Genomic DNA, 12,155 nt, shown 5'->3' on the forward strand with positions numbered 1-12,155 from the left:
GGAGAAACAGATCCTCCCAGCCTCAGGGGACAAGCAGCACATACAAGTATGGGAGGAACTGTTGGCAACCATATTTGAAAGCAAACTATGCATCTATACACACCCACAAATACACACATAGCACAGTGTCCAGAAAGTGACAGCTGACTCTTAAAGATCCCAATCATGGCAATATACCCTGTTTCTTAGTCTACTTTCCTTAACTCATTCAAAAATACATTCTTTTATTCTGCAGTCCCAAGTCTGCTGCTAGGGCTTCCCTCATGGCAAATGCTTCTATAGCAAAATGCAAGGGAAAGACAATAAGTTTTGCAGTGGGACCTCCTGGGTTTAACTCCTTGCTCCATCTTGGACAAATAACATCTGCAGGTATCCATTTGTTTTACCTATAAATTAGGATATTAATGGCACCCATCTAATAGGATTGCTATGAGGACAGATGAGATGACGTATGTCAGGCATACAGCACAAAATGTAGGCTCACTATATGTTCAATTTTTTTTTCCTTCTCCCCTTCCCTTTCCCTTACCCCAGAACCTGAGACACCCCCTTTATCACCGTGATACGACACAGTAAGAGAAATAGGCACAGGGAGGCCAGTTCTTCATGGTTTTTGTTGTACTGGTGGTGATGTGTACATGAGCCATTTGACCTTAGACAATTTGCTTAGTCTCACTATGCCTCATCATCTGTAAACTGAGGAATATAGTGGTTCCTAGCTCACTGGGCTGTCTGAGATAAATAAGCACAGAACCTGGCACAGGGGAAGCACCTAATAAATGGTTGTTAATGTAAAAAAGAATTATATGGTACCTAAACTGGTTAGTATTATTATCTAGCCCAATGCCTTGTATTGAATCAGATGCCTTTGAAAAACCTCTATTGCCCCTTATCCCATACCATTCCAGGAAATCCCTATTCTGTTCCTTTAGGACAAGGGTTCGGTTCCAAACTATAAGCATGGACCACAAAAACTGGATTCCCCATTGGTCCCTCTAGATTCCCAGTACTACCAGGTGAGACCCAAAGTGGATAACCTGTGGCTCCTTTCCCGTGTTGGAAATTCACTTAAAGGGATCCTGGAAAACAGTCTTTACTCGAAATAACAAAAGGAAACAGTCTTGATAGTAGTTCTCCTCTAAGATAGACTTCCTGCCCTCAGACTTTGGTTCAAATGTCTTGTGCCATCTGAGCACTTTGCTGACCCTCTCTTCTTCCTGTTCGGTGTCTTACTTACACCTGCCATACAGGGTGTCATGAGGTATGAGGTTACTCCTTTTCTAAATAAAACCGCATCTGATGTCTGCTGATAACCCATTCAGGTAGAAAGCTAGTAATAATAGGGTTGGAGCCTAAAAAGAACCTTTGTGTGTCAAAGAGGGTGTTTCTTTTTGACAAACCAGAGCACACAGGTATCCAAGCATTGATCACCTCATTTGCAGATGATGCTGTCCTGAAATGCTCCCCTCTAGTTGCATGGTTTTTCCCCCATGGCCACAATGCTTGGGTTAAAGTCAGCTTGACCTTTCAGGCTACTACCTCCAGCCAACCCGGACACCAGCCTCTTCCACCTTGTGTACGTGGATGCCATCGCCATAGCCATTGTTGGATTTTCAGTGACCATATCAATGGCCAAGACCCTGGCAAATAAACATGGCTACCAGGTTGATGGCAATCAGGTAGGAAATCATTAATTCCCTCCAGATGTTTCATTATGGTATAATCATCCTGCTGTGCTATGGAAGGCAAATGATTGGAATTTCTCTGTCTCAGTAGAAAAACTTCTAGTTTGATGATGGAGGTATTGGAAACATGTACTTATTCAACACTACAGTTTTTTTTTCATTATGTGCATTAGATCATCAGAGCACTGAGATACAGTCCTACCTCGTGTCACAGGTAGGGGTCCTGCTAGGAAGATGTAACCTTTGGATGTGAGGCTTTCAGTTTGCCATACTCCAACAGATGTTATCCCTATTTTTCAAAGCTCACAGCCTGAGAAGTAAATGTTTATCTAGAACCATTTCTGGGAAGACATTTCCTTGTTCATTGAACTTGGAATATATGATTCATCACTCAAACTCCACATTATATTCTTTGCCACCTCCTTTTTTTTATAAATTTATTTTTTATTGGTGTTCAATTTGCCAATATATAGAATAATACCCAGTGCTCATCCGTCAAGTGCCAACCTCAGTGCCCATCACCCAGTCACCCCCACCCCGCGCCCACCTCCCCTTCCACCACCCCTAGTTCATTTCCCAGAGTTATGAGTCTCTCATGTTCTGTCTCCCCTTCTGATATTTCCCACTCATTCTTTCTCCTTTCCCCTTTATTCCCTTTCACTATTTTTTATATTCCCCAAATGAATGAGAACATATAATGTTTGTCCTTCTCCGATTGACTTACTTCACCCAGCATAATACCCTCCGGTTCCATCCACGTCAAAGCAAATGGTGGGTATTTGTCATTTCTAATGGCTGAGGAATATTCCCTTGTATACATAAACCACATCTTCTTTATCCATTCATCTTTCGATGGACACCGAGGCTCCTCCCACAGTTTGGCTATTGTGGACATTGCTGCTATAAACATCGGGGTGCAGGTGTTCCAGCGTTTCACTGCATCTGTATCTTTGGGGTAAATCCCCAACAGTGCAATTGCTGGGTCATAGGGCAGATCTATTTTTAACTCTTTGAGGAACCTCCACACAGTTGATGGGAATGTGAACTGGTACAGCCACTCTGGAGAACTGCCACCTCCTTTTTAAATTTTTTTGTTTTTTAGAGAGGATGAGGGGAGGGACAAAGGGAGAGGAAGAGAGAGAATCTTCAAGCAGACTCCACACCCAGCATGGAGCCCAATGTGGGGCTCGAACTCATGACCATAAGATCAAGATGACCTGAGCCAAAATCAAGAGTCGCTAAATGGCTGGGCCTCCCAGATGCCCCGCCACCTCCTTTTATAACCTATCAATAGATAAGCTGAATACCATTAGGCATAATTTTGGCATGACAGTGTCTACTTTAACACACTGTGTGTTTCTAGGAGAATGTTAAATGCTCCACAATCCCAAGGACACGATGATTCAACTAGAAAGACCAGAAGTAGCCCTGAAAGCAGGTCTCACTCACTGGTCCCAAGAGGACAATGTCATGTACTCATTGAAGGGCAAGAGTCGAGGCATTTAGAAGATGCCAACAATTCTATACCAATAACTTACAACAAAAATATTCTCCCTTTTTGCTGCAGTTTTCTTTAAAAAAAATTATTTGTATAAGAAAGTGTGTCTGGGAAAGAGGGGACTAAGTAGTGAGTGCAGCTTTTATCTCTTGCGAACATTGTCGCTTTTCTCTCATCTTAAGAATGTCTATTTTAAACTCGTGCTAAGGAAACTTTTATACTTGGAAAGAGAATAAAGAGACACCCTACACTGCGGAAAATGTGTCTAAAATGGGCCATCTTGCCTTTTTTTCTGAAGAATGACTGACCTCTGGTGTGCTTTGTTTCCACATGGAAAAGGAGCTCATCGCCCTGGGACTGTGCAATTCCATTGGCTCACTCTTCCAGACTTTCTCCATTTCGTGCTCCTTGTCTCGAAGCCTTGTTCAGGAGGGAACCGGAGGCAAGACACAGGTGTGTATACAACCGGCCTCTCAGGACGGTGATTTGGGGTGGTAAACTTTAATCCCTTGATTCTATTCTGAACCCAAACAAAGCTGCTCCATCTGAAGATTGACGCTCCATTGAGCTATGCAGTGAATCAGAGAAGGGCATGAATGGTCGGAGCAAAACACAGGAACTGAATATATAGGAAAGAGGTATATTTTCCAGTTAAATTGAAAATTATACAACAGTCTCTGCTGCCAGTAAACCTTACAGTCCAGACATAGGATGTTGCTATGAAAGTCTGAGACCTAGTATGGTCAAGATGGCAGCACGTCCAGTAGAACTTCCTGCAATGATGGAAAAGTTCACTATTTTCACTGTCCAGTATGACAGCTCTTAGCCACATGGGGCCCTTGAGCAGTTGAAATGTGGGAAATGCAACCGAGACCAGAATTTTTAGTTGTATTTAATTTTAATTTTAAAAATATAATAACTGCATGTGGCTAGTGGTCATTGGACAGAAGGATCCCATTTGATTCTCCTGGCCCTTGTGGATCTTGCTTAGGTCATTATCTCCTTTCCCTCACCCCTGGCGAGGGCATTTCAGTCAGGGTTTTTAATCATTTCAACCTCTATTTATTTTTAAAGATTTTGTTTGTTTATTTGAGAAAGAGAGCACAGAAGGAGGGGGAGAAGCAGACTCCCTGCTGAACAGGAAGCCTGACCTGGGGCTCGATCCCAGGACCCCAGGATCCTGAACTGAGCCGAAGGCAGGTGCTTCACTGACTGAGCCACCCAGGCGCCCCTCAGCCTCTATTTAAAAGCTATAAGAGAAACTAAAACTTCAGAAAGGGAGTGTGAAGGAGTTACAGGTTTATGCACTGGTTTTGATGACTTGTTTGAATCCATATTTTCTTGATCTTCCTTCAGTGATTATCAAAAGACTAAGATCAGGGCAGCCTGGGTGGGTCAGCGGTTTAGCGCCACCGTCAGCCCAGGGTGTGATCCTGGAGACCCGGGATCGAGTCCCACGTCGGGCTCCCTGTTAGGAGGAGTCTGCTTCTCCCTCTGCCTGTGTCTCTGCCTCACTCTCTCTCTTTCTCTGTCTCTCATAAATAAATAAAATTTTTTTAAAAAGACTGAGATCACCCTCTGCCTTGCCTCTTACTCATATCTCCTAAAAGCCCCTTCCGTGGATCCTTTCTCATTCAGCTTGCAGGTTGTTTGGCCTCACTAATGATTCTGCTGGTCATATTAGCCACCGGATTCCTCTTCGAATCGTTACCCCAGGTGCGTAGCTTGAACTTGGTGTGAGGTGTTACCATGTGTAGAGATTTTGCTATTTATTTGTTTATATTTTTGTGGCCATCTCGTGCCTTTTTACTATAACTCTAGCAGAGTGGTATAAGAATGAGCAAGGCTGGGATCAAGATCCCGCTCTATAGTCCTGCCCCTGGGAAAGCCATCTCAACATCTTTGGGCCTCCGTTTCCTTATCTGCAAGTGAGAGTTTGGACTGATTAATCTCCAAGGTCCCTTCTCTCTTTGATCTTCTGTGACCTTGCACTTCCATTAAAACTCTGAGATGGCCTCCACTCCTAAAATGTTTGTTTGCTGATCTGTTTAATCTAGTAGAGATGAGGGACAATATAGAGTGGAGAAAATCACAATGTAGGAAGACCATGGGTCAAATCATTCCTGGAGTACCAAGTTAAACTCTGAACCTCTTGACCGCCATGCAGGTTTGCTACTAGGATATAAGCCTGTCCAATGGGTTTTCCAAGACCCATTTTAGCTAACCAAGTCCTGAAAATCCAGGTGTCCATGGCTCCAAACGTACCATCGCTGCTACATGGGAAGTGAGTGGGGAGAAGACATGGGGAGGGCAGCAGGAGGACAGTGAGGAGCCAGCAAAGGAGACTCTGTGGACACAAAAGGAGAGGCATGCGGGATGTGCTCTGTTTCAGGCTGTGCTGTCGGCCATTGTGATTGTCAACCTGAAAGGAATGTTTATGCAATTCTCTGATCTCCCCTTTTTCTGGAGAACAAGCAAAATAGAACTGGTAAGTAACAAAGATGAGTGTTAGGTTAATATGTCATTGCAACACATGGATGTGCTGCTAAAAATGTAAGAAAGAGGGGGGCCTGGGTGGCTCAGTCAGTTAGGCATCTGCCTTTGGCTCAGGTAATGATCCTGGGGTCTTAGGATGGAGCCCCACGTCAGGCTCCCTGTGAGGAGGAGTCTGCTTCTCCCTCTGGCCCTCCCCCTGCTTGTGTGCTCTCACGTCTCTCTTCCTCACTCTCTCTCTCATGAATAAATAAAATCTTTTTAAAATGTGAGAAAAATAAGCTAATGCAGTCATTTGTTATGTGTAGCATCTAGTTAGGCAACTTTAGGTACTGTGTGTGTGTGTGTGTGTGTGTTTGCATGACAGACTCTTAGAAAATTTTTAGCGTGATCTCACATAAAGTTTTCTGTCTTTTGTGCAGACCATCTGGCTTACCACTTTTGTTTCCTCCTTGTTCCTGGGGCTGGACTATGGTCTGATTACAGCTGTGATCATTGCTCTGCTAACTGTGATTTACAGAACACAGAGGTAAGTGTACAGATTGAGATGGACGTGATTGTCCTGCCTGAAATTGCAGTATTGACTTTAATTCTATTATAATTATCAACAGACCCCACTAGAGTGTGAGCATCTTGATTGTGGAGGCGATATTCCCAGAGTCCAGTCCCGGGCATATAGTGTATATTTTCTGAAAGCTTACTGAGAGACTCCACCCAGAAAAAACAGCTCACATTCATATTATATATTGTAATACACAAAGCACTTGTGCATACCTGCTAAGAAGCACCAGGGCATTGTAGCAAGTCCATGGAATGTCAAATCAAGACCTTGAGCCATGCTTTATCTTTGCCAGTCCCTCTGACAATGACCAACACCAAATAAGACCAAATAAGTCTAGTATGCAGGATATGATAAGGTAATATGAGGTGCTCAAGCAGTAGTATCTGTCATCATTACAGTATCCAGTTTGAGCCAGATTGTCCTATAAAAAGAGGAGGGCTCTCCAGAAACAATGTTTAAAATCTATTCAAGCCAAACTTAAAAAAACTTCCATGCTACTTTGAGGGTTGTTTTTTGTTTTCTTCCCATACCCTCAGTTGACAAGCACTCCCATGAGTCAGAGCCTTTTATTAGAAACAAAAAGAAAAACTCCTCTCCTGCTTTAGACTGAGAGTAGAAAGACAATTCTATTGAGTGGATGAGAACTTGAGTTACACATTCCCTGGCATGACTTGAACTCTGCACAGTTCACTTTAATGACTTTAGCCTCCGTCTTTAAATGCCCGATTGTGTGATGTGTGAGGGATGTGTGTGTGAGTGTGTGTGTAGGGTGAGTGTGTCCTGTACCTTGGGGGCAGGGTGTGGGGGCATGCTGGGAATGGCCCTGAGAATGTGATCCATGTGAAGCCCTTTGCAAAGGTAACCATATAAGGATCATGTATTCCTGAGTTCATTAGCAAGTCCATACATGACATGTGAACATGGGAAGCCTCATGTTTAAATCACATACTGGGCCTCAACACAATAGTATTGTAACACACTGTCCCTGTATCTTTAGTCCCAGCTACAAAGTCCTTGGACAGCTTCCCGACACGGATGTGTACATTGATATAGATGCCTATGAGGAGGTAGGACCTTTTTCCTGTCATTTTAGATGGTTGTAAGCATGTCATGTGATGGGCAGACTAAATATTATTTTTACACAGGACAAAAAGTGGGGCTGAAAAGTAGGGAGGTATAGTGGTCAGAATGAAAAGCATGAACTGGGATTTATTATCTGGATTCAGTTTTAGAGTTTGTACTATAATTACTCAACCTCCTAATATTTATTTTTCCCTTTTCTGTAATGATAAGTATATATTCTTGGAATTAAAGTATATATTTACAAAATACTGAGAGGATGCTTTGTATGTTAAAATTATGCCTTAAAATTCCCTTGATTTTTAGTATCCTGACAGAGTGTCTCAAAGACTTTTACAGAACCTCTTAAAATTAGTTCTCTTTGATTTGTTTTATGTTTGGGAAGACATTCTCAGACCCACTATAAGATACTGGGAGAAGAGACTGCTTTGAGGATTGCTCATTTTCCCTCCTTCTAAAGAATTATGTGCTGGATTTCTCATTTCTAAACTGCATTCTAGAGGCTTCTGGGTTCTCTGTTGCTCTTGGGTCTGTTTCAGCCCCTGTCTGCATTCCCGGAGTCACCAACATAACCTCTCCTTCTGCTTATTCCTCAGGGTCTCAGTGCCAGCCTCCCTTCTCTTATCTGTTTCCTTTTCTCTGTTTTTAATAGTTTTTGGTTCCTTCTTTGTGTTTTATGGTGAATATGAAACAAAGACTTAGGAGAAATGTGAAGATGTGTGTATTAAAGGCTCTCTTCTCAGAACTCCTTTGTCCAGGACACGAGTAAGTAGGACACAGTGACCATTTTATCTAAACCCTATAAGAGAGGGCCTTGAGCGACTTCTGTGTAGATTTTCAGGTTGGAGGAGGGAAGCAGGTGCAGTTTTGACTCTGAAATATTTCCCTGTGTTAAATTCACTAACATTTTATTTCAGGTGAAAGAAATTCCTGGAATAAAAATATTCCAAATAAATGCTCCAATTTATTATGCAAATAGCGACTTGTATAGCAATGCTTTGAAAAGAAAGGTGAGTCACAAGAAATTGATTTTTTTTAAAGATTTTTTATTTATTTGCTTGAGAGAGTGTGAAAGAGAGGAAAGGCACAGAGAGAAAGAGGGTGAGGGAGAGGCTGAGAGGGAGCCCAATAGGGGCTCGCTTGATCCTGGGACCCTGAGATCATGACCTGAGCTGAAGACAGACGCTTACCCTACTGAGCCACCCAGGTGCCCCAAGAAATTGATTATTTTTGAGTGGACCTGTGGATTGACAGGAATGTAAGGGACCTTTAAATGTCTTGATATACCTTTTATACTGTTCCATTCTCTCCCTTCCTCCCTCTCTCTCACTCGCTCTCAGTAAAATATACATAAACTTTACCATCTTCAGTAAATTTATCATTCAGCAGATGGAATTTATATTCACACTGTTATGCAGCCAACACCACTAGTCATTCTCTTCTCTTGTGCACATATTACCTTTTCAAAAAATTTTTAAGAAAAAAAGTGAGGGATGCCTAGGTGGTTCAGTAGTTGAGCATCTGTCTGCCTTTGGCCCAGGGCATGATCCCAGGGTCCTGGGATCGAGTTCTGCATCAGGCTCCCCTGCAGGGAGCCTGCTTCTCCCTCTGCCTGTGTCTCTGCCTCTCCTCTGTGTGTCTCTCCTGAATAAATAAATAAAATCTTAAAAAAAAGTGAAAAAATAAATTTAGGTTTTTCACTCTTTAGATCATGTGGGTTCCTTTGGTGGTATTTAGAACTTGACCCCACATTGCCCAGTATATAAGAAAATCTCTCAGTCAACCCCAGAGTCTCTTAAATATGAGAATCTGAGAGTGAATTTGAAAAACACTACTTTAAAAATTCCCCTTGATACTTTAGTGTACTCACTGCCGCATCCTGCTAAATGCACATAAGAATAAGGAGAGTTACTCATGTTCCTTTATTAAGGGAATAACTCAGTTCAGGTTGCCTGAGGGAATGGTAGAGCAAGAGGTGGAGTGATAACTTGGCATAGAAAATAGATGGGGGGGGGGACTTGAAGATGTATTGCATTTGCGTGGGTTCCTGGGTGCCAACAAATGATTTTGCATGTATCGCTCTTCTGCAAAGACTGGAGTGAACCCAGCAGTCATAATGGGAGCAAGAAGAAAGGCTATGAAGAAGTATGCCAAGGAAGTTGGAAATGCAAATGTGGCCAATGCAGCTGTTGTCAAAGTGGTGAGTGGTCTCTTCCCTGTAACTTTCCCTTCTCTCTTAATCTGCACCACGCCCCACCTTCATTCATGATTGAGGTCTTAACACAGCAGGAAGCCCCTAAGATAGGAAAGCTTCAAAACCATTTCAGTATCCTTTATCTATTAAAGACACATGATAAGGCCAATTATGAAAAAAGTAGGGATATGAACCCGGAAAATATTGTTTAAAAAAAAATCACACAGTAGTATCTTAATAAATTTTACCATAGCTACTTTGTCATAGATTCATTCACCTGATAGTAACAAAAACAAAAAAACCTCAAAGGCTAGATTTTGTTGTTCAAGCTTATGGTAACTTGTGGTTGTGCTGAAGTTAATGGAACCATTTTAGAGATGAGGAGAGATTGGATATGATGACTAAGGAGAGTGGATTTCATTGGACAACAACAAAAGGAGAAGAGAAGAAAAGAAACTGAGCTAAAACTGCATATTATGTACACATCCTTTTTCCGTCACATTGTAAGTATGGGATACAACAAATATCTTAGAAGAGGTCTGGTGGAGTCAGGAGCCTGACAGTATGGCAACTAGTTTTCCCTTATGAATCTTTCTCTGAACCAACATGCGAGGTGTTCATAGACTTCTGGTTTGGTTTATGTGTTGACAGGATGCAGAAGTGGATGGAGAAGATGCCACGAAACCCGAACAAGAGGATGATGAAGTAAAATATCCCCCAATAGTCATCAAGAGCACTTTCCCTGAAGAACTGCAAAGATTTATGCCCCCTGGGGATACCATCCACACCGTCATTCTGGATTTTACCCAAGTCAATTTTATCGATTCCGTTGGTGTCAAAACCCTGGCTGGGGTAAGCATCCTCTTAAATGAGTCGTTTCATATCTCTGTGCCATCAGTAAGATCAGAGAGTTGATCTAGGGTCCTTTTTCAACTCTTAAAATTCTTTGTTGTTGTTTTCAACTCTTGGTTGTGGAAAATTTCCAAACTGTATGAGAATAAAGAGCACAGTGTCATGAAGCCCCGCAGGACTCCCACTCTGCTGCTACAGCTCATCAGTTTGTGGGCAGTCTTGTTTGGTTCACCCCCCCCCAACCCACTTTGCACTTCTCTGACTCTAAAGCACATCCCAGTCACCGCCTTTTCGTGACTATTTCAGGATATAGCTCTACAAGGAGAAGATTCTTTTACCAATCAGTACCATTATACCTTTATTACACCTACATAAAATTTAACAAGAATTCTTTGCTAGCCCTCATTATCACTGTCCATATAAAAATTAAATACAAAAATAGTTTTAAATGGTTAGCTCAAAAATGCATAAGTAGCTCAGGTGAATGAACTAGTGTCTTGTATCACTGACTACATACTGGTAGAAAGAGACTTGCATCTGGCACGGAGTCGAGAGAAACTAAACTTTATTTCAACATTATTACAGATTGTAAAAGAATATGGAGATGTCGGTATTTATGTGTATTTAGCAGGATGCAGCGGTGAGTACACTTCCAGAATGGGGAGAAGTTTTAACACTTTAGTTTCATTTCTCTTTTTTTTAAATAACTTTTTAAAAGTTTGGAAATACTTTTCCCTTAATTTCAGTTTTTGGCCAAAATGAAAATTATTCAGAGGTGGGGAAGGAAAAAGATGAGAAATGTTCTTCTGAAAATCACTCTAAAGCTAGCTTTGAAATTAGTCACTCATGGGCAACCCCCCGCGCCAGGCGATTATGGCAGGTCTTCCTGCCCTGTACTGGATAGAAGGAGCTTATAAACCGTTGTTCTGGGCTGGTCCATTTTTTAGTAATTAAGGGCTGCTTTAAACATAGTTCTGTAAAATTATTTAGGTTTTTCCATACAACACCTGCTATTTTTGCTTTATAATAAACTTTGGGTTGAAACAGTGCCTGAAAATGAAACCTACCTAAAGGCATCCTTTTCACCTGCCAGAATGGCTGAAAAGAAAAGTGTCTGACAACACGCTCTGTAGGCACACCGCGGGGCAACAGGTACTCCCAGACACTGCTGGCAGGAATGCAAAATGGAACAGCCTTCAACTAGGGTACATCTACATAATAGAATATCATGCAGTGTTTAAAAAAAAAATTAAGTGAAAAAAATCCAGAAAATATATATATAATATATAATTTCTATTATACGTATACTATGTATTATCATGTCTTATGTATGTATAATATTTTATATAATGTCAAAGAAATACTTTTGGGTAAGAAAAAAGGAAAAATAATATAGATTTGTATTATTTGTATAAATACAAAAAGAATAATAGTTTCTAAAATTAAAAAAATGTGATATGTATACAGATATGTGTATACACACACAATGGAATATTACTCAGCCATCAAAAGAATGAAATCTTGCCATTTGCAATGATGTGGATGACACTAGAGGGTATTATGCTCAGTGAAATAAGTCAGAGAAAGACAAATACCATAGGATTTCAGTCGTGGACTTGAAGAACAATATAGATGAACATAGGGGAAAGGAAGGGAAAAATAAAATAAGATAAAACGGAGAGGGAGGCGGACCATAAGACATCCTGAACTATAGACAACAAACTGTTGCTGGAGGGGAGGGGAGTAGGGGGATAGGGTAAGTGGGTGATGAACATTACGGAGGGCACTTGT

At 41.5% G+C, this 12,155-nt stretch overlaps 1 protein-coding gene across 1 annotated transcript in view; it reads left to right on the top strand.

Moving 5' to 3' along the window:
- SLC26A5 (solute carrier family 26 member 5) overlaps positions 1–12,155 on the top strand; it is a 55,022-nt gene that overhangs the window by 38,934 nt on the left and 3,933 nt on the right. Inside the window, exons 9-18 of the mRNA XM_055301285.1 lie at positions 1,532–1,679; positions 3,523–3,636; positions 4,822–4,899; positions 5,576–5,671; positions 6,099–6,205; positions 7,236–7,305; positions 8,236–8,328; positions 9,411–9,518; positions 10,164–10,364; positions 10,950–11,004. Coding sequence (XP_055157260.1) covers positions 1,532–1,679; positions 3,523–3,636; positions 4,822–4,899; positions 5,576–5,671; positions 6,099–6,205; positions 7,236–7,305; positions 8,236–8,328; positions 9,411–9,518; positions 10,164–10,364; positions 10,950–11,004 — 1,070 coding nt within the window. The remainder of the gene's footprint in view (positions 1–1,531; positions 1,680–3,522; positions 3,637–4,821; positions 4,900–5,575; positions 5,672–6,098; positions 6,206–7,235; positions 7,306–8,235; positions 8,329–9,410; positions 9,519–10,163; positions 10,365–10,949; positions 11,005–12,155) is intronic.

The sequence above is a fragment of the Nyctereutes procyonoides genome, unplaced genomic scaffold (assembly GCF_905146905.1).
Source record: "Nyctereutes procyonoides isolate TBG_1078 unplaced genomic scaffold, NYPRO_anot_genome, whole genome shotgun sequence".
NCBI lineage: Eukaryota > Metazoa > Chordata > Mammalia > Carnivora > Canidae > Nyctereutes > Nyctereutes procyonoides.